The sequence below is a fragment of the Rattus norvegicus genome, chromosome 20, assembly GCF_036323735.1.
Source record: "Rattus norvegicus strain BN/NHsdMcwi chromosome 20, GRCr8, whole genome shotgun sequence".
In the NCBI taxonomy this organism is placed as follows: Eukaryota; Metazoa; Chordata; class Mammalia; order Rodentia; family Muridae; genus Rattus; species Rattus norvegicus.
Window position 1 is genome coordinate 4,198,274 of NC_086038.1, and position 21,952 is coordinate 4,220,225.

The following is a 21,952-nucleotide window of genomic DNA, read 5'->3' on the forward strand; positions in this document are numbered from 1 at the left end:
ACTCATACCCTCTAGGAACTATTCACATTTTGGCCACCAGAGGGCAGCAGAGGCCGAGGAAGCCTAGTGAAGACTTTCTGAGGGCATATGTGGATGTATAAATATATTACACAATAATATATACTAAAAACAAGCCCATATAGATTGATTTTACTTGTATGTGTGTACACCTTTGTGAGTGTATGTCACATGAGTGCAGTTTGCAGCCGAGGCCTCGGAGGGAGCTGGAGCTGCTGAAGCTGGCGTTACAGGCGCTGAAAGCTCCTGACAAGGATGTTGGGATCCCGTGAAAGACCTCGCCTGATGGCTGAGCCATCTCTCCAGCACCTGGCCTAGCACTTCATACAGCCTTGGGGTAGCCTCTTGCTGGGCCCAGCCAGTCTCTTGCCCACCTCTGAGCTGTACCGTTCTTCCAACCCCTTTTAAACACTCCTTAAGAATACGATGTTTAGGGTTGGAGAGATGGTGGGGGGCTCATGCTGGCCACCGACATCAACCCTGGTTCTAGGTCCTCAAGGCCTGCGATGGCCGACCATGTACTGGGGCAGTGCAGAAGTTCCTGGCCTTGGTGCTCCCAGCCTGTGGGGACCTTAGTTTCCAGCAGGACCAGATGACACAGACTTACGGCTTCAGGAGATCACGTGAGATGTGGTGGGGTCAATAAGTCAGGCCTCTGGCAGGGCTTTTCCTTCTGAGTGAGCTGTGTTTCTGTTTAGTAAAGTGAAGTGCACTCCACCCTGCAAGAGAGCAGGCCTTGGGGAGAGCCTTGGACTAGAAATCAGAAGAACCAGAGGCTTGCCCAATATAAGGCCTAGCCGGAGCCATGCCTGATGATGCTCTGAGGGTAGAAAATGGCAAAGGCTGCAGGGTCCCCTCTAAAGAGAAGGTACTAGGCAAGGTCTCAGGACAGAAGGATGTTAGTGCCACACTAACTCCTGCTGGCCTCCTGCTTTCTAACTCCCCAGTAAGTAGTGGGGGCCGAGTGGGGAGAGTTCACAGGTCATGATGAGCCCAGAGATGACCCCCACTCCTCAGGCACATTTTGGGGGCTGTGCTCAGGGAGGGCTTCCCAAGGATGCTGTTTTATCAACAAGCAGTCTTTACCAAGAGGACTGGGGAGCCGGCTTGCTTGGGAAAGTCTGCTGTGTGAGTATGGGGGCCTGAGTGAGCTCCAGTCCCAGCACCCGATAGCTGAGCATAGCGAGGTGCCTGGGACCCCAGTGCTGGAAGTCGGGGCATAGGCAGGAGGATCCCTGACGCTCACTGGCTAGCGGGGTGTATGCAAACCAATGAGCTTCATGGTCAGTGAGAGACGCTAGCACAGCATATGGTCAAGCTAGGCGTGGTGCACACCTTTTATCCCAGTGCTCCAGAGGCAGACGAATCTCAGAGTTTGGGGTTAGCCTGATCTACAGAGCAAGGTCCAGGACAGCCGGGGCTACACAGAGAAACCCTGTCTTGAAAAATAAAAGGGAAAAATAGCGCGGTGTTTAAGAGCACTGGCTGCTCTTCTAGAGGACCCAAGTTCAATTCCCAGCACCCACAAAATGGCTCTTAACAGTCTATAACTCCAACTTCAGGGGACCCAGTACCCTCGCTGGCCATCACAGACACTGTACTGTATGCATGTGGTAAACATGTAGTCAAAATGTGTTTTAAAAAAAGTCAATAGTTATTGCACATACTTAATGTAAACCTGTAGCCTCTACATGCTTGTGTACCTGTTCACACAATATACTCTACACATGCATGTACACATGCACACGTGTGCACACATGCACATGTACACAGACGCACACACGTGCACACACATGCACACACATGCCTGCACGTACACACATGCACACATACAAGCACACACACATGCATGCACACACATGCACACACACATGTACGCACATACGCACACATACGCGCGCACACCCACACACACGATATTACAGAGAAAGTACAGAAGGACACCCAGGCAGCAGTGGTGGCACCAGAAGGGTAAGTGGATCCCTGCTTGGGTTGCTTGTGTTTCTGGAAGCTCAGTGTCCACGCATCAGCGGTTGGGAAGGGAGGGTTCTCCAAGCCCAGGCGGCATCATCATGGCTGCCTACCACCTGCAGGCACCTGGTGAATGCTGGAGTCCTCACTGTCCGTGATGCTGGAAGCTGGTGGCTGGCTGTGCCCGGAGCTGGGAGATTCATTAAGTGCTTTGTTAAAGGTAAGGTACCCCAGGTTGAACAACGCCCTTTGGAGGGGGTTTTTAGGGGTGTCCTTAGGTCTCCATGTTTGACTCACCTCTTCCTTTTCCTGGATCCTCTCCTCCAGGACGCCAGGCTGTACTGAGCATGGTGCGGAAGGCCAAGTACCGGGAGCTTCCCCTGTCGGAGCTCCTGGGCTGCAGGGCCCCTTCAGCAGTGCGGCTAGGTCTTGCCTACCATGTGCATGACCTCATTGGGGCACAGCTGGTGGACTGGTGAGTCTAGTCCTGAGACCTGGGAAACTGCAGGGACCAGGGTTGGCTTCCCTAAGTCATGCTTCAGTGAAGCCCAGTTTCTCTCAGTCTTTGTGGTGAGTTCCACAACACTGTACTAAATTCTGAGTATTTTTCACCCTCAGGCTGAGGCAGTTGGCTCCAGTCTTGTCTTTCTGTTACACAGTGTCCCCACCACTTCTGGAACCCTCCTTCGCCTGCCAGATACGTGAGGAGTCAGCTCTTGGATTCTTCAGCTCACTGAGCGAGGTTCCCGGACGTGCCGCCCCAGGGACTGAGCGAGGTTCCCGGACGTGCCACCCCAGGGTGGCTGTACAAGTCACCACAGAGGGCGCAAGGCTCTGCTGCTGCAAGCTGAGGCTCCCACCTGAGCTGGGCTGTGGGCACTGCAGCCCTTGGTTCCTTCCGTGGGTGTGGAGCCAGGAGCCGAGCCAAGGGGATAAGAAGATGGCTGGAGACACTGGAGAAGGAAGCAGAAAACTCTGCCCTTCACGTCAGACTGAAATTGCCAAATAAAATACTTGTGCCTGCACTTCTTCCCGGTGCTTTGTTCAGTGTGGTGTGTGCTGATGCCTGTGGAGAGGGTGAAGCCCAACTTAGGCCTGAGTTTCCTCATAGTTTACAGAGAGAACAAGGCTTACTAAGGCCAATTTCCCTGTGGGGTGAAAGTGTACCCCACTTCTGAACTACAGGCTTCCTGTTAGAGCCTATACGAAGCAGACTGTCTTGACTATGAGGCAAGGGTCCGGAGTCCATTCTAGTTTTGCTAGGAACTTTACCTGCCTGCCCTGTCCTGTCCTGCCCTGTCCTGTCCATGCGCCATGTTGGAGCTGTATACACTTGTACATGGGCAAGCACATGCACATGTGTACACACACACACACACACACACACACACATATACACACACACACATACACACACACACATACACACACACACACACACACACACACACACACACACACACACACACACACACACACACGGGAGGGAGGAACCTGGTTGGTACTGGGAATAAACAAGGAAGCACAAGATGCATTTTGGGGCCAAGATTTCTTCAGAGACCCTGACGTTTGGGTTGCCTCCCTTGCTTTGGGCCTGGGGCCAGTTATGTTTCTTGGCCATCACGTGATTTCCCGACTCATGGGGCGAGGGGAGGGGCAAGGTCCAGAGTCAAACTCTGCCCCAACCCTAGGTTGACCAGAAGGGAGCAGACTGTCAGACTAGACGGGCTGACCTCTCCTGGATCCTCCAACCATGCGGCTCCTCTGGGGCCTGGCCTGGGCATTCAGCTTCTTCGCCTCCTCTCTGCAGAAGCCCAGGTCCTGGGGAAGGAAGTGGCATTTGGGGGGTCAGGAGTGAGGGAGAGGAGGGTGGCAGGGTTAGGGTTAGGCTGGGTCTGAAGATGCACCTCACTGCTCTCATAGGTTGCTCCTGTTCTCCCCTTCTGTGGTTAATTTGGGGACCCCCCTGTCAGTAGGGGTGCAGCTCCTGGATGCCCCTGCAGGACAGGAGGTGAAAGGCTCAGTGTACCTCAGAAACCCAACAAGCGGTCCCTGCTCCCCAAAGAAGGACTTTAAGCTCAGCTCGGGAAATGACTTTGTGCTTCTCAGACTTGAGGTAACCAGTGCCCACACCCCTGCTGTTTCCTCAGGCCTCTCTGCTACACCCCATTGGCTGTTTCCTTAATTACAGACAGGAGCTTGCTATGCGACATAGGCTGGCTTTGAACTCATGGCTGTCCTCTTGCCTCAGCCTCCGAAGTGCTAAGATTTACAAGTACACCTGGTTTGCCTGTTGTCTTTTATTTTATTGTTTAGTTTTGCTTTTGAGACAGGGTTCGCTCAGTGACCCTATTGTGGCCTCCCAAGAGTTGGGATTACAGCTGTGCTCCATTGTGCCTGGCCCTTCTGTTGTGTTTTCAAGCCCTATCTCCCTCGGTGACCTCCTGCCTCTCCTCCAGCACTATGGCCTTGCTGTCCCTACCTGGGGCTCTGTATCGGGTTCTTTTGCCGTCTGATCCTTTCCTTCTCTCTTGACAGGTCCCACTGGAAGATGTGAGGAATTGTGGCCTCTTTGACCTACGCAGAGCCCCCCACATCCAGCTGGTGGCTTACTCTCCGTGGCTAAAGAACACAGCACCCAAAGCCACCGAGACTCAGGGGGTCAACCTGCTTTTCTCTTCCCGACGAGGCCACATCTTTGTGCAGACCGATCAGCCTATCTATAACCCTGGGCAGCGGGGTGAGCCATCAGCCTCGGGAGGGGCCTTTGCTCTGTAGCTCTCAGGCTGCTCAGAGCGTGTTTGGTCACCTCTATGTAAGGTGACTCCACATACAGGGCCACCCTGAAGTCTTGCTTAGCAGTTTAGTCCCTATTGTCTTCCTGCAGCTGTCCCAGTCCCTTTGCCCATTCACCTCTGATCCCCCTCCCCATCCTCCTTATAGTACGTTATCGGGTCTTTGCACTGGATCAAAAGATGCGTCCATCTACGGACACCCTCACGGTCACAGTAGAGGTGAGTGTCTGACCTCTGACCTTCCCAGCCCTGTGCACGAATGTGACCTCCTCCCTGACCACACCAACTCCCCTTGCAGAACTCCCATGGCCTCCGTGTACGCAAGAAGGTGGTATTTGCCCCCACATCCATCTTCACAGATGACTTCGTAATTCCAGACATCTCAGAGTGAGCTCCCCCACCTCAGGGTACCCCTTTATCTGCAGCACCCCAAGTCCTGCTTCCCTTGGCACTGTCCACCACCTCTGACAGACAGAGACACATTCCAGATGTTCTGACCCACCCCCCAAACCTCTGTTCAAAGCACAGCTTTCTTCTGGAGGACTCAGGCCATAGCTGTCTATGGGTGGGTAGCTCAACTCTCTACCTTGTCCATTCTCAGGCCGGGGACCTGGAAGATCTCAGCTAGGTTCTCAGATGGCCTCGAGTCCAACAGAAGCACCCACTTTGAAGTGAAGAAATATGGTTAGTGCTGAAAGCATGGGGTAGGGAGAGGGTGAGGTGGGTAGGCCTGCGGGTGGACGACCTGGTCTCTAGTACCTGGCCCATCCATCTCTTCACTCTTATTCAGTCCTTCCCAACTTTGAGGTGAAGCTTACTCCTTGGAAGCCATATATCCTGACAGTGCCTAGCTACCGTGAAGAAATCCAGTTAGACATCCAGGCCAGGTAAACCACCCCCTGGTCCTTTGCAAAGCCCAGCTTCCTGCTATCTTTGGCTTTCCTTCTCTTTCTTCCTCTTTTATTTGAGGGTTTTGTTTTCTTGAGACAGTCTCACGCCCACTGTATACTCATCATGTAGTCCTGTCTGGCTTGAATTCACAGAGATCCATCTGCCTCTGCCTCCTGAGTGCTGGGATTAAAGGTGTGCACACATGTGTCTGTGTGTGCAGGGCCATAAGTGTGTATGTGGAGGCCAGAGGATGACCTTAGGTGTCCTCCTTTGGGACACAGTCTCTCACTGCTGTGGAACTCACTGAGTGGTTAAGTTGGCTGGCCAGGTAGCCCTCAGAACCCTCCTGTCTCTGTGCTCCCACTGCTGGGATTACAAGCGGATGCTGCCACACCTCCGGGCATTTCCACAGGGATCCTGGGGCATCGAACTCAGGTCTTTGTGCTTGCATGGCAACACTTTAGCAAGTGAGTTATCGCCCCAGCCCTCAGCTCTAGCCCCCTCTTCTCTACCTCCCCCCACCCCGTGGCAACAGATACGTCTACGGGAAGCCCGTGCAGGGCGTGGCATATACCCGCTTCGCACTCATGGATGAGCAGGGGAAGAAGACTTTCCTTCGGGGCCTAGAGACCCAGACCAAGGTAGGGTAGTGGTGAGGGGTGTGATGAGGGGGTGACAGAGGGGGAGACAGGTGAGATGCCGGCCCCACTCACGGCCTTTTTCCTTCATCTTAGTTGGTGGAAGGCCAGACTCACATCTCCATCTCAAGGGACCAGTTCCAGGCTGCCCTGGGTAAAGTGAATACTGAGATCGGAGACCTGGAGGGGCTGCGGCTCTACGCTGCTGTAGCTGTCATTGAGTCTCCAGGTGGGTGGCTTCCCTCTGCTGGCACCTCAACCCTTGCTCTCGAGGATGTGAGGGGGCAGCTTAAAGATACAAATGACACCATCAGCCTGCTCCTCCCGTCCTCACTGCCCGTGCACTGACCTCTGCCACCTCCTCTCAGGCTCACAACTAAACACAGACCCAGGAAAGGGTCCTGTCGTTTCCTGTCTCCCTTTACTTAACTGTTCCCAGTCACTCTTCTCGGGTTCACTATCAGATAGACATGATGGAGATGAACGGCTCTTGTCTCCTTTTCCCTGGGCCACGCCCTCCACCTCCCTGCCTTCTCTGTCTTTCAGGAGGAGAGATGGAGGAAGCAGAGCTCACATCCTGGCCCTTCGTGTCATCTGCCTTCTCCTTGGATCTCAGCCACACCAAGCAGCATCTTGTGCCCGGGGCCCCCTTCCTGCTGCAGGTTCTTCTTGGAAGGGCGTGGCCGGAGGGGAGAGCGTGTGGGCCACACAGTCTTGATGACTGACTCTTTTTGACTGACTCCTCTAGGCCCTGGTTCGAGAAATGTCAGGCTCTGAAGCCTCTGATGTTCCTGTCAAAGTCTCTGCCACATTGTTATCTGGGTCCGACTCGAAAGTCCTTGACTTTCAACAGAACACCAACGGGATTGGCCAAGTCAGCTTTTCTATCCATGTCCCGCCAACCATCACAGAACTTCGACTCTTGGTAGTGCTTCTCTGTGTAGATGGGCTTGGGGACAGGGAGGGCATGCAAGTTGTTTCCTGGGTGCCTCTGGCCGAGCTCGGGAGAAGGGATGACATATCTGGGTCCTTGGTCATAGGTCTTCATGCCTTTCTCGCCAGGTATCTGCCGGTTCCCTCTACCCAGCTGTAGCCAAGCTCACTGTGCAAGCCCCACCTTCAAGAGGCCCTGGCTTTCTGTCCATTGAGCCACTAGACCTTCGGTCCCCTCGTGTGGGGGACACCTTCATCCTGAACCTTCGAACCGTGGGCATCCCTGTGCCTACCTTCTCTCATTACTACTACATGGTATGTGGGACTTGGGGTATAGGAGCTCTAGGTGTAGGATTGGGGGCAGGGTGTATACCAAACAGGAAGCCACTCACTGCCCCTGCCCCCTGCTCAGATCATCTCCAGAGGCCAGATCATGGCCATGAGTCGGGAGCCCAGGACGACCCTGACCTCCATCTCTGTCTTGGTGGACCATCACCTGGCTCCCTCTTTCTACTTTGTGGCCTACTTCTATCACCAAGGACTCCCAGTGGCCAACTCCCTGCTCATCAATGTCCAGCCTGGGGACTGTGAGGGCAAGGTATGGAGAGGTGGTGTGGGCTGTGTGTGTATGTGTGTGCGTGTGTGTGTGTGTGTGTGTGTACATGTTCATTTGCATGTGTGTGTGCATGCATGTGTGTGTGAGTGCTCGAAAGCATCTCTGCTTGTATGTGTGTGGGGGGACATGTGCTTATGTGCTCGTCTGCACATGTGCATGTGTGCTTGTGTCTGTGCATATGTGTGTGTGTCCAAGTGTGCATGTGCATCCAGGGGTTAAGAGGAGAACAGGATGATTGGTTTAGCCACTGAGTGTGCATGGGGCTGGAGGTGAGAGTTGACTGTTTTTCATTTTCCTGCGTGTGAGGTGGACATGTTTGCATGCATATTCTGCATACTGCATGCATTCACATGCACACATGCATATCCTTGTAGTGAGCTGGGGATCATCTGGCTCTCTCTTCAGCGTTAGTCATTGGGTCAGTTTTTGTCAATCAAGCCTAATGCTCACTGATAAGCCTCGTCTTGCTGACCACCTTGCTGTCAGGATCCCCCTGTCTCCACCTTTCCAGGCTGGAAGTACAGGCATACCCTCATGCCCACCTGGCTTCTGGGGGTTCAATCCTCGTGCTTGGATGGCGCATACTTCAACTACTGACTCATGTCCCCAGCCCACTCCCCATGTGCTGATTGGCCGTTTCTCCCCATCTCTGCCAGCTGGAATTGAAGGTGGACGGTGCCAAGGAGTATCGAAATGGGGAGAGCATGAAGCTCCAACTTCAAACTGACTCCGAAGCCCTGGTGGCACTGGGAGCTGTGGACACAGCTCTGTATGCTGTGGGTGGCCGGTCTCACAAACCCCTCGACATGAGCAAGGTTTGTCAAACCTTCATCATGCATCCCTCTCCTCCCACCTCTCTCCCTCCTCTCTGTCTTCCCCTCTCTCTCCCTCTCCCCCTCCCCCTCCCTCTCCTCTGAGCTTAAGCTCTGGGGCTTAGTTCTCCAGTCTCAGTCCCTATAGGCTTTCCCCAGTCTTCCCCTGGGCCCTAGACTCCCTGGTCTCTCCACTCCCATCTCTCATCTTTGGGCCCTACCCTAATTCCCTCAGCCAAGCGAGCGGCAGATCCTGCTTTTCAGTTGCTCACATCTCCCAGCATCTCTTGCCTTATCCTGCTAGGTCTTTGAAGTAATGAACAGTTATAACCTTGGCTGTGGTCCTGGAGGTGGGGACGATGCCCTTCAGGTGTTCCAGACTGCTGGTTTGGCCTTTTCTGACGGTGATCGACTAACTCAGACCAAAGAGGGTAAGGACGGAGTGAGTGGGGACAGACAAAGGAGGAAAGGCCGTGTGTGTATGTGTGTGTGTGTGTGTATGTCTATGTGTCTCTGTGTATATCTCTGTGTGTGTCTCTGTATGTCTGTGTGTGCATGCCTGTGTGTCTGTGTATCTGTGTGTGTGTCTGTATGTCTCTGAGTGTGTGTGTGTATGTCTGTGTGTCTCTGTATGTCTCTGAGTGTGTGTGTGTCTGTGAGTATCTGAATGTGTGTGTATATCTGTGAGTATCTGAGTGTGTTTATGTGTGTGTGGGGCTGAGGGATGGGGAAGGAGGCAAGATGTACTTCCTGTGGCTTGCCTACTCTCTTGCCCTCTACCAGACTTGAGCTGTCCCAAGGAGAAGATAAGTCGGCAAAAGAGAAATGTTAACTTCCAGAAGGCTATTAGCGAGAAGTGTATGTTGTGGGTGCCCATGGAACACTGGGAACCATGTCTGGGGCCAGGGTGGGATCTGCTTCTCTGTCCTCTGCAACCCCCTCAGCCAGTTGTGGTGTTGAGGGTGAGGAAGCCTAGGGCTGGAGGAGGCTGGCTGGTGCAGTCCACCGGCTTGCTGACTGCTCTCCAAGCATGGCTCTAGGGGTTGGTGGGGTCGAGTGGGGCTGAGGTTTCAGTCCCTGCCGCTTGCCTAGCCTCCGCTGGCCGGCAGTGGGCCAGTATTCCTCTCCAGACACCAAGCGCTGCTGCCAGGATGGGATGACCAAGCTGCCCATGGCACGCACCTGCGAGCAGCGGGCAGCCCGAGTGCCTCAGCCGGCCTGCCGGGAGCCCTTCTTGTCCTGTTGCAAGTTTGCTGAGGACCTCCGCAGGAACCAGACCAGGAGCCAGGCGGGCCTCGCCCGAGGTGAGCAGCCGCTGAAGCTGAGGGATGGGTGCTGATGCCTGAGAGGGCAAAATCATTCCCTCCTCACCGTCTGTCCGTCTGTCCGTCCCCACTGTCCCCAGCCCAGAACGTGATGCAGGAGGAGGATCTGATAGATGAAGATGACATTCTTGTGCGCAGCTTCTTCCCAGAGAACTGGCTCTGGAAAGTGGAACCTGTGGACCGCTCCAAACTGTGAGGGCCTGGCGTGCCCGATCTTGCCTCTGGACTGGGTCTGGGGACAGTCCTGGGGGTGACAGGGTGACTCTGCATTTCCCCTCCACAGGTTGACTGTGTGGCTCCCTGACTCTCTGACCACATGGGAGATTCATGGTGTGAGCCTGTCCAAAAGCAAAGGTGAGGTGGCACTGTCCAGACATCTTCTCATTCCCGGTGACCCTGCTCAGCCTTCTGCTCCCTGTGCGGGGGGACGGGGGTGGGGGAGGGCGCGAAGCCCTTGGATCTCGGAAAATCTTCACTGGCCCTTCCTCTCCATGGCCCCGTGGCTCCATCTCTGTCCTGTGCCCCATCTCCCTGTCCACAGGCCTGTGTGTAGCCAAGCCAACTCGCGTGCGAGTGTTCCGAGAATTCCACCTGCACCTGCGCCTGCCCATCTCTGTCCGGCGCTTCGAGCAGCTTGAATTACGGCCCGTTCTCTACAACTATCTGAGTGAGGACGTGACTGTAAGACCCCACGGGGGAGTATCCAGGGTGGAGGGGGGAGGGAGGGGTTGCAGCCAGGAGCAGGTCAGGCAGTGGTCCTGATCCCATGAGGGCTCCGTGGCCATCCCTGTTTTCCTGTCCCCAGGTGAGTGTCCATGTGTCCCCAGTGGAGGGGCTGTGCCTGGCTGGTGGTGGATTGCTGGCCCAGCAGGTATCAGTGCCTGCAGGCTCCGCCCGGCCTGTGGCCTTCTCTGTGGTACCCACAGCTGCTGCCAGCATGCCCCTGAAAGTGGTGGCTCGGGGGTCTTTTGATATAGGGGATGCTGTGTCTAAGATTCTCCAAATTGAGGTGAGTGACTGTTGGGTAATCTAGCATTCCCCTCCTTCTCAACACCCCTTCCCCCTCAACACCTCCCTCAACCCTGGCTCCCAGCCATTTAGCATTCCGTTGGCCAGGCCTTGTATCAGTGCTCAAACCTAGTGCATTGATAAGCTCGTGTCCCAGAAATTGCTTACTTATATTGAGACAGAGCTTGCCTATGTAGCCCAGGCTTGCCTCAAACTCATTCTGCAGTCCAGGCTGACCTTCATCATCCAGTAATCCCCCTGCCTTTGCCTTCTGAATTACTGGTGCTACAGGCACTCGCTGTCACACCCAGCTGTCTCTGAAACTGTTTACTCTGTTTTATTTTATTTTGGTGGTCATGGAGGTTAAGTCCAGGACCTTGTACGAGGTAGAGAAGTGAGCTGTGTCCCTGTTTCCAGCTATGAAGTTCACATGCCAAGTCCCAGGGGGGTCTACCCAGGATGGGAGGGTGTAGCCCTGGCTAATCTCCCACTCCATTTTTTAATTGAGACAGAAGGAAGGGGCCATCCACAGAGAAGAGATAGTCTACAACCTCGACCCCCTAAGTGAGTGCCCCCTGCCCCACCACCTATATACTAAGGGAGTTATGGGGCACAGGGGCTGGGCCACAAGCTCCTCTCCTCACCCCAGATAACCTTGGTCGGAGTTTGGAAATCCCTGGCAGCTCAGACCCCAACGTCATTCCTGATGGAGATTTCAGCAGCTTCGTCAGGGTTACAGGTGGGTGTCCGGTCCACACCTGAGCGCCTGTGTTCACCTGAAGCCGGTGGAGCCCTCTTCTAGTCATCTGAGTCTTTAGACTCAGTCTCATCTTCAACATCTCTGTCCTTTAGCCTCCGAACCCTTGGAGACTTTGGGCTCTGAAGGCGCCTTGTCCCCAGGGGGAGTGGCCTCCCTCCTGAAGCTCCCCACGGGCTGCGCAGAACAAACCATGGTCCTTTTGGCCCCTACCCTGACTGCTTCCCGCTACCTGGACAGGACCGAGCAGTGGAGCAAACTGCCCCCTGAGACAAAGGACCATGCTGTGGATCTGATCCAGAAAGGTTAAGGGAAAGCCAGCATCAGAGCCAGGGAGGGCAAGAAGGGCAGGCAGGAGCCTAGTGAGTGAAGCTGGGGTAGGGGTGGTGGTGGGGCGCTGGGAGTGCAGCCAGGAAACAGACAGCAGGAGAGTCAGAACCTTGACTGTCCTCTTTCCCAGGCCACATGCGGATCCAGCAGTTTAGGAAGAAAGATGGCTCCTTTGGGGCGTGGTTAGACCGGGACAGCAGCACCTGGTGAGTCTAGGGACCCTGTTCAGGGCAGCCAGAGAGTAAAAGGCCACAAGCCAGGTCTCCGGAGAGACTAGCATTGTTTCCCACCCCACCAAACTCCCTTCTGCTCCAGGCTCACGGCCTTTGTGCTGAAGATTCTGAGTCTGGCCCAGGAACAGATTGGTGACTCCCCCGAGAAGCTGCAAGAGACCGCCGGGTGGCTGCTGGGCCAGCAGCTGGACGATGGCTCATTCCACGACCCGTGTCCGGTCATTCAAAGAGGCATGCAGGTAGAACACGCCAGAGGCACCGCGAGGATGTCAGCAGTGAGATGGACTCACAACTCTGGCCTGACAGTCTCTCTCTGTCTCTCTGTCTCTCTGTCTCTGTCTCTCTTTCTCTCCTCACTAGGGGGGCTTGGTGGGGACCGACGAGACAGTGGCACTGACCGCCTTTGTGGTCATCGCCCTTCACCACGGGCTGGCCGTCTTCCAAGACGAGAACTCGCAGCAGCTGAAGAAGAGGGTGGTAAGGAAGCCCGGGTCTGTCTGCCCTTCCTGCCCGACCGTCCTCGCTCTGGGAGCCCAGGCACACAGGCTCAGGCCTCTGCTCTGTTCTAGGAAGCCTCCATCATGAAGGCAAACTCGTTCTTGGGGCAGAAGGCAAGTGCTGGGCTCCTGGGTGCACACGCATCCGCCATCACAGCCTATGCCCTGACACTGACCAAGGCCTCGGAGGACCTGCGGAATGTTGCCCACAACAGCCTGATGGCCATGGCTGAGGAAACAGGGGGTGAGGGCGAGGGCGCCCTGGCAGAGCACCAGGGATTTGGGGCCCTTGGGATTCCTGAGCAGAGACTGAAAAGGCCTGAAGAGAAAGGGTGTGGGAGCGGGGCGCTGACAGGGGGCGCCAGAGAGCCTGGAGGCTCAGCTGCAGTCTCCTCATTCAATCCGTGTTGCATTTCCCTCCCTTCCAGAAAACCTCTACTGGGGCTTAGCCATTGGCTCTCAGGACAACGTTGTGTCATCCACCGCAGCCCCTCGTAATCCCTCAGAACCTGTGCCCCAGGCCCCAGCCCTGTGGATCGAAACCACAGCCTACGGCCTGCTACATCTGCTGCTGCGGGAGGGGAAGGGAGAAATGGCTGACAAGGCGGCAACCTGGCTCACACACCAGGGAAGCTTCCAAGGGGGATTCCGCAGTACCCAGGTAGGGGCAGCCACAGGGCAGCTCCGGGTAGGTGGTTCCTAGACCAAGTGCCCGACTCTCGCCCTGACCTCCTTAGGACACTGTGGTCGCCCTGGATGCCCTGTCTGCATACTGGATCGCTTCACACACCACCGAGGAGAAGGCACTCAATGTGACTCTCAGCTCCATGGGCCGCAATGGGTACAAGTCCCACCTGCTACAGCTGAACAACCACCAAGTCAAGGGCCTGGAGGAGGAGCTGAAGGTGACCTCCTCCTTCCCTCCCTCGTGGGGTGGCTGGGGGTATCAGGGCCAGGTCAGAAGCCTCTTTCCAACGCCCAGTCCAGCATTGAGGGTGCCGTGGGAAGACTGCCTTTCTTCTGGTCGTGTGGTCAAACCTCCAGGGTTATGTTCCCTCACCCATACAACAGTGTGTCTCTAGAGTCCACACAGGGCACTGGTTCTCACCTTCCCTAATGCTGTACCCTTTAATATAGTTCCTCATGTTGTGGTGATGCCCTACCGTGAAAGTATGTCACTGCTACTTGATAACTGCAGTTCTGCTACTGTTATGAATTGTAATAGAAACATCTGATATACAGGATATCTGATAGATGACTCCCAAAGGGGGTCACGACCCACAGGTTGAGAAACTCTGGTCTTGGCATCAAGATTGATACTGTAGCCAATTCTGGGACAGAGGGTGTGTGTGTGGGTTGGGGGGCACACCCGGCCTGCTCCCGGGTGCCCTCTGACCGGCTTTCTTCTCCCTCCTGGAAGTTCTCCCTGGGCAGCACCATCAATGTGAAAGTGGGAGGAAATAGCAAAGGCACCTTAAAGGTGAGGGGAGTCTGGTGCAGGGGGGAGAGTGGGGTGCAGGGGTGGGTGGGAGAGGGTGATGGGGTGGGGTGGGAGCAGAGGGTGGGGCAGCAGGCTAGAGTTGGGGTGGAGGGCAGCAGGGTGCAGTGGGCAGTGCGTGTAAGGGGTAAAGGGTGCTGGTGTGGGGACGGGGTGCTGGACATGGTGGTACCAGGTCGCGTATGGTAGAACAGCAAGGTGGGAAGGGGTGGAGTGGGAGGTGTGGGGTGCAGGGATGGGAGTGGGGGGTGGGTGAAGTGGGGTGGGGATCTGGGCCTTGACTGGGACTTTGTGGGTGGAGCTTTGTGTTAGGGAGGAGGAGGCCCTCTCTGCCTTGCTGTCCCCTGTGCCTTTCCTGAGCCGCCATCTTTGCTCTGGGCTGGTTTCCCTCCATTTCTGGATATCTGCTGTCACCTGCAGCTTCACAGCCCAGTTCTCAGCCCAGGCTGTCTCTTGTCCCGAGTACCTCAGACATGGGTCCCCATGCCCCGTTTCTTCCTATATGCCTCATTTGACCAGGGAGCCAGCTCTACCTATGAGGCTGTCTCTCTAGAGATGCCTTGGTAGCCTCCCTCCTCTTGCCCAGGTGATTCTTGCCTTCTGTCACGCTAACCTTCTGATCACTGCCCCCATGGCTGTGAGGCCGGCAGCCTGGGGAAATGCGTCCCTTTCAGCATGAAGTGGAGTCCAGAGGATCAGTGTGAGCCCAGGCTGTGAGAGAGGCCAGGAGCACTGCGGCTTCTGGCAGGCTGGGCTCTCGGGCCACCCCGCCTCCTCGCTGGGGCACCTTACCCAGCGCTGTAGATGCGCTGGGCTGTTCACTGGGGCTGGGGATGGGGGAAGGGAGAAGTAAATCCCAGGAGACCCCCTCAAGCCTGTGACATATACGTTGTGTGTTCTTGCCTGGTCTCCGACTGAGTCAGATCCTTCGTACCTACAATGTCCTGGACATGAAGAACACAACATGCCAAGACCTTCGGATAGAAGTGACAATCACAGGCTATGTGGAATATACAAGTAAGGCCAGGGTCAGGGACCCTTGACCGACCCCTGCATGGCTGACATGGTCTGGTCACCTCCTCACCACTGCTCTGCACAGGGGAGGCCAACGAAGACTATGAATACGACTATGATATGCCAGCCGCAGATGACCCCAGTGTCCACTCGCAGCCTGTGACACCCCTGCAGCTGTTTGAGGGTCGTCGGAGCCGCCGCAGGAGGGAGGCCCCCAAGGCTGCGGATGAGCAGGAGTCCAGAGTGCAGTACACCGTGTGCATCTGGTGGGTGCCAAGTGCATGTGGTGGGTGCCAGGAGCTCTGGGGCAGAAGGGTGTTGGGAAGAAGCAGGGCCAGGTTTGGAGGCGTGGCAGTCAGAGAGTCTGTATAGCCAGCCCCTCTTCCCTCCCTATAGGCGGAACGGTAACCTGGGGCTGTCTGGGATGGCCATTGCTGACATCACCCTCCTGAGTGGATTCCAAGCCCTGAGGGCTGACCTGGAGAAGGTACAGCCACCCACGGCCTCCTCCTTAAGAGCCCTGTTCCCACTTTATAGTCACTTCAAGTATCGAACCCAGTCATACAATGACCAGGGTCCCTGACCCGTGACTCCCTCTCTGTCCCTGTAGCTGACCTCCCTCTCTGACCGTTACGTGAGTCACTTTGAGACCGACGGGCCCCACGTCCTACTGTACTTTGACTCGGTGAGTGGAGAGAAGTTCTACAGGAGGGGACATCATGGCACTGGGTTCTTGAGTCTATGTGGTAGGGGTCAGAGGTTGTAGAAGGTGAGGAGGGTGAGGCATGAGGAGGTGGCTGGGAGGCTGAGAGCCTTAAAGAACTCACAGGTCCTCCCATTCAAGGCTGGGGCTGTGAGCTTAGCTTGGCAGGGTTTATGGGGAGCCATGGGGAATTAGAGACCACCGTGGACACTGGCAGGGGAACAAGGGCCTGCACAGGCCTGTGCTGCTGGGGAACGAGGGGGAGCCAGGGAGGCAGGGTTGATTCAAAGGAGGATCCCTCAGGAATGTGTGCCCGTAGTGAGGCTCCACAGAGATCCTCCAGCAGTGAAGGACTGGGACAAGGTCACCGGATTGACAGTGAAGTCACCAGAAACCTTGGGGACCAGGTTTTAGAGTCCAGTGGCAGGAAGATGACAGAACATGAAGGGTGCGAGAGATAAGGTCATGGTAAGCAAGCTGAGGCAAGGCAGGTGACGGCAGCCAGTCCTGTGGCCCTGAGCAGCCTTCCATCCTGGCACCAGGTCCCGACCACCCGGGAGTGTGTGGGCTTTGGAGCTTTGCAGGAGGTGGCCGTGGGGCTGGTGCAGCCAGCCAGTGCTGTCCTGTATGACTACTACAGCCCTGGTGAGCACTTGGGAAGCAAGATGGTGGGGGTCAGTCCTCTCATCAGGGAAATGGTGGGGCGGGCAGGGGAGGCCTGGGCTCCACAAGGCCCTCATCTCTTGCTGCCTTGTCTAGATCACAAGTGCTCTGTGTTCTATGCTGGACCCACCAAGAGCAAGCTCCTCTCCACCTTGTGCTCTGCAGACGTCTGCCAGTGCGCTGAAGGTGAGATGAGACCCGGGTGGGGCTGAGGGAAAGGGCAGGGTGGTCGAGCTGCTCTCATCTGACCCTTGACTGCAGGGAAGTGTCCTCGACAGCGAAGGTCACTGGAGCGAGGGGTGGAGGACAAGGATGGTTACCGGATGAAGTTCGCCTGCTATTATCCCCGAGTGGAGTATGGTCAGTCCCCTTGGCCTCCGTTCTCTCCAGGCCCACCTGTGGCCTCCCTGCTTTGCCCTGACTGCCTTCCCCTTCCCTGTCCCTCCCAGGCTTCCAGGTTAAGGTTCTCCGAGAAGACAGCAGATCTGCCTTCCGCCTCTTTGAGACCAAGATCACCCAAGTCCTGCATTTCAGTAGGAAGGAGAAGTGGGCGGGCAGACTGGGGAGTGGCAGAGGCTGAGGTCTGGGTGTGGGGCCTCTTGGAATTGGGAAAACTCAAAATCTGAATATGAACCCCCATCCTCCCGTTTCCCCAGTCCCTGGTCTTTAGGAACCTGGGCTTGCTCAAACAAATGCTGTTGTGAGCAGAGTGGGTTAAACCACAGGATCTACAGAGTCCTGCCCTGGGTTTCTCCCAGCCCTGAGTTTCTTCTCCTCTGATGGCTCTGTCTCTTTGTTCCCTCAGCAAAGGATGCCAAGGCCTCCATAGGTCAGACCCGCAACTTTCTGGTCCGGGCTTCTTGCCGCCTTCGTTTGGAGCCTAGCAAAGAGTACTTAATCATGGGGATGGACGGAGTCACCAGTGACCTCAAGGGAGAGTGAGTTACCCAATCCATCCCTTCCCCTCCCTTAACTATGGCCTTCCTTTGGGGACAAATCCTAGGCACCCAGCTCTGCCTGTCCAAAGCCAAGTCCTTGAGTACCTGTCCTGACACTGCCATGTCACCCGCAGCCCCCAGTACTTGCTGGACTCAAACAGTTGGATCGAGGAGATGCCATCTGAGCGCCTGTGCAGGAGCACCCGTCAGCGGGCAGCCTGTGGCCAGCTCAATGACTTCCTGCAGGAGTACAGAAGCCAGGGGTGCCAGGTGTGAGGGCGTCGGACTCTGGATCCCTGAGCTCAGCCCCAGGGTCAGGGCCTCTCACGAAGCAGGGCCTGCTTAACAGGGTAAATAAAATAAAACTTTTGACAGTAAAGTGTCCCCGGTGTCTGTCTGTCGGCGCCGCAGCCTGCCACCCACCCAGGGGTTACAGGCCAGAGCCTTGGGCTGTGAAGACTGAACCCTCCCTAAGGTCTTCCTGGGACTCAGGCAATCTTGGGGCCCAGTAGCCAGTGCCACAGAGGCCTGTTCTGGGTGTCACAGTCAGTGAACCTCACCTCAGGGGCACCTCTCATCTTTAAGCCACTGTTGTCTGTGACTTGTGTCATCGGAGTCCTGGGGTCCAGTGGCTTGAACTGTGTCAAGGCCTGATGCAAGCCTAGTGACCTTGTTAATGGGGCCATTAGGCAATTTTCTGGAGTTGTGCAAACTTTAGGTCTGATGGTGATTTAAACAGGACAAAGGTTGACCGTATTTTTCCTGAATATTCAAGGGGAACACAGCTCACAGGGCCAACCCTCCCCACCCTGTCTGCCTACCTCCCCCGACCTTGGTGGCCCCTTTGGTTATTCAAGGGTGACCTCCTTCTTCCAAGGAAATTTCCTGAGGTCAGACGAATCTGCCATTTGACATTCCACAGGGATCCACAACCCATCTTGTTCTCTGTTCTGCTCAGTGATTGGTTCCAGAACCAGAACCATAGCCTCTTATCCCAGAAGCCCATACTGGGCAATAGAATGGGACCAGGTAGTTCCTGTGCCCTGAGGAGGTAGGACATCATTGAGGGAAGGACCAGAGGAGTGCGAATACTCCCCATGTCTGCTTTGTTTTGTTAAGCAGGGTCTCATGCATCCCGGGCTGGCCTCAGACTTGGTGTAGAACCTCGATATCTGAGTGCTTAGATTGTAGCAAACATCACCACACCAAGGGATTTTGCAGTGCTAGGAATTGAACCCAGGGCTTTGTGCACACCAGGCAAGCACTCTGCCAACCGCATCATATCCCTGAATGGTTTGTTTATTTGTTTGTTTTGACTTTTTGAGACAGGTCTTATGTCAACCCTGGCCTTTGAACTCGTGATCCTCAGGTTCCCTGGAATTACAGGTACAGCGAGCACACGTGTGGGTCTGTGTTTGGAAGGTGGAATAGTTGGGCAAAGAGGGCAAGGACGTTTGGAAGGTCGCTGGAAGCAGAGAAAGGGAAATGTACAAGGGTGGGGACAGGACAGAGCATGTTTGGGATGTACTGCTGGAGGCGTGGGGGGCACGGTGAGGCAAGCAGATGCATTTTTGGAGGGACTCCCACAAACACCAGCTTTCTAGGTCATCCCAGCAAACAGAGCCCCTCGTGCGGGGAACTGTGGGGAGTTCTAGATTCCTGGGTGTTTTAGAACCTCAGGTCCCCTGCTTTCAAGGTCCTGAGACTTACACCTGCCTCCCCCGAACCAGTCACCAGAGCAGGGATTCACTGTAACCTGGGTCTGGAGGGTCACCCATAAAGAGGGTGCTGCTGTTACTGCCCCACCCTAGAAATACCTCCTTTTTACGTCCTGCTTGGCAAGGCTGGGACCCAGGCTGGGCCTGAGCCTCTGCCACAAGGGTCTGTCAACTTTTTGCTCACCCGACTGTGGCTAGCACAGTTGGATTCTCATCTTGAGCCTCCAGCTGTACTGCTGTGCTTTGCGTGAGTTTTGGAGTAGAGGGGGGCCCCCTGGTCCTGGGGTCTGTCTATGAAGTTGGGGATGGGAAGTTGGGGGACTTCTCACCCATCTCCTTAAGTTCTGCCACCCTAATTGGAATAGTCTCTTCCCGGATACTCCAGGAGACTTCCAACTGCCCCCTTATCAAGGGTCCCTGATCTGGTCTGGGGAAACCCCATCTCTAAGAGTTCTAACTTCTGAACCAGCTGTCTCTGCCCAGCTCCCTCCTGGGGAGGCCTGGGTTGGGAGACTGCCTTTATCATGATGGGAGCCATCTTCTCCCTGAACTGGTAACCTGTGGAACCCTGGGTGCCTGCCGAAGGCTGGTTGTTCCTCTCTGCCGCTCTACACATGCACTAGTCATTCAGCCTTGACCCAAGCATCTCCATTAAAGGACAGGGGCTATGGTGAATGGTGTAGCCTGTGGTTTGCTCCAAAACGGGGCGCCTTGTCTTCTGAACGCTTTTTGTGTGGTGCTGGGGTAGAACCCAGCCCAGGGCCTCTCAATGTGAGGCAAATACTAACACAGAGCCTTGTTTCTTCTGAGATACGGTCTTGCTGTGCAGCCCAAGCTGACAGACTCAGCCCTCCTGCTACTGCCTCAAAGTGCTGAGATAGGCAAGCGCCACCACACCTAGCTGTCCACGTTTCTGACACTGAAAGAGGCCATATAGGTAATGGCACTAGGCCAGGCATTGTAGTATAGGTCTGTCATCCCAGCACTTAGAGTTGGAAACAGAGGGGTCACATTAAGGTCACCCTTGGCTACATCAAGACCAGTCAGAGTTATATATCGAGACCTATATAAGAGAGAGAGAGAGAGAGAGAGAGAGAGAGAGAGAGAGAGAGAGAGAAGAAGGGGGAGGAAGAGGAAGAGGGGGAGGGGGAGGAAGAGGAGGAGGGGGAGGGGGAGGAAGAGGAGGAGGAGGAGAAGGAAGAAAAGAAGAAGAAGAGGAAGAAGAAGAGGAAGAGGAAGAGGAAGAGGAAGAAGAAGAGAAGAAGAAGAAGAAGAAGAAGAAGAAGAAGAAGAAGAAGAAGAAGAAGAAGAAGAAGAAGAAGAAGAAGAAGAAGACGACGACGACGACGACGACAACCACGATGAAAGTCTGGCTGTGGTTGTGGTGGAACATAAATTTTTGTATGTTTGTTTACTTTTGCACATACATACAACATGAAATATAATAAGTAAATGTAAAACTAAACAACCAAAGAACCCCCCCGCCCCTGTGTTTTGTCTGCATGCGTGTATGTGCACCATATACATGCAGTACCCCTCTGCAGCCAGAAGAGGGCACTGGAACTTCGGTACTGGCGTTAGAGAAGGTAGTGAGCTGCCAAGTAGGTGCTGGGAACTGAACCTAGATCCTCAGCAAGAACAGCCAGTGCTCTTAACCACTGAGCCACCTCTCCAGTGGTTACATGTTTACCATTCCAGAAATGGTGAGGCAGAGGCAGGAACATCCCTGGGGCTCAGTGGCCAGGGTTGTTCAGGAAAATGAAAACTCAGAGGTCATTTTCCTTGGACAAACCACCTGAGGTTGACCTTTGGTTTCCACACACGAGCACAAATATATACCCACACGTAACTCCCTCTGCTGTTCTCACCCCTGCCTCACCCTCATCCAAAGCCTCAAACCAAAGGGAAGAACAACAAAGAATTACACAGGGAACCACGTGACTCATGTCTGCCTTCTGGGCCATTAGAGCGGCTGGAGGAAGTTTCAAAGTTTCAGCCTGCCTGAAGGAAGTTTCAAAATTTCAGCCTGCCTGAGCTACACTGTGAGTTCAAGGCACCCTGGGCAACTTAGTGATGCTCTGTATCAAAGCTAACAAAAGAGGGCATAGGGCTGTGAGTGCAGCTGGCAGTGGAGGGCTGGCCTAGCCTCACAAAAATAAAGTAACTAGTGGTAACAGTTAGCAATATGATACTTGCAGGGACTATAGGTAAACTCAAAAGGTGTATTGTGCAGAGACGGTCATTCATTTCTTTTCTCTAGAACAAATCCACTCCACTCAGCCGGTCCAAGGTGAGGTATGGCGGGAGGGGTCGACTCGGGTGGACCTCTTGGCCCACATGGCTGATGGCTAACATGGAGTTAGGAAGTGGATCGTGATAGGGAAAGGTCAGGGTTTTACATCCCTTCCTTCTTCTTGATGGATGGTCCCATCTTTGATCCATGGACTTTCCAAGGCTGATGGTGCCAATTTGAAAACACACTGCTCCGTGTGTGGGACAAGTGGGAAGGGACCTGAAGCTAAGGGTCAGAGCCACAAGAGAAGAGAGGGCTGGAGCTGGGGCTATAAAAGGCCATACCAGTGTCCTGCACAAGC

The 21,952-nt window shown here is 55.0% G+C and overlaps 1 protein-coding gene and 1 pseudogene across 1 annotated transcript; both read left to right on the top strand.

Moving 5' to 3' along the window:
• Positions 508-3,014, top strand: Stk19-ps (serine/threonine kinase 19 pseudogene; annotated as a pseudogene).
• On the top strand, positions 3,706-18,019 carry C4b (complement C4B). Its single transcript, NM_001002805.2, has 41 exons — positions 3,706-3,807; positions 3,913-4,105; positions 4,528-4,729; positions 4,933-5,003; positions 5,083-5,171; positions 5,386-5,468; positions 5,575-5,671; positions 6,211-6,316; positions 6,410-6,542; positions 6,860-6,975; positions 7,062-7,238; positions 7,376-7,561; positions 7,659-7,844; positions 8,519-8,677; positions 8,979-9,105; positions 9,458-9,532; positions 9,784-9,978; positions 10,080-10,191; positions 10,283-10,353; positions 10,541-10,680; positions 10,805-11,008; positions 11,520-11,571; positions 11,657-11,746; positions 11,860-12,069; positions 12,225-12,300; positions 12,410-12,566; positions 12,688-12,804; positions 12,897-13,068; positions 13,253-13,485; positions 13,562-13,729; positions 14,245-14,304; positions 15,246-15,339; positions 15,422-15,602; positions 15,733-15,823; positions 15,947-16,021; positions 16,582-16,684; positions 16,799-16,888; positions 16,964-17,062; positions 17,152-17,235; positions 17,508-17,640; positions 17,775-18,019. Exons 1-41 carry the CDS (start codon positions 3,743-3,745, stop codon positions 17,914-17,916), a joined length of 5,214 nt encoding a protein of 1,737 aa, NP_001002805.1. The 5' UTR covers positions 3,706-3,742; the 3' UTR covers positions 17,917-18,019.

Excerpts from the sequence above, each read along its gene's own strand:
- C4b (NM_001002805.2), top strand. The coding sequence starts at position 3,743 with ATGCGGCTCCTCTGGGGCCTGGCCTGGGCATTCAGCTTCTTCGCCTCC. Across the intron at positions 6,317-6,409 it reads GCCTAGAGACCCAGACCAAG|TTGGTGGAAGGCCAGACTCA; the intron begins GTAGGGTAGTGG and ends CCTTCATCTTAG. Across the intron at positions 14,305-15,245 it reads ATAGCAAAGGCACCTTAAAG|ATCCTTCGTACCTACAATGT; the intron begins GTGAGGGGAGTC and ends CGACTGAGTCAG.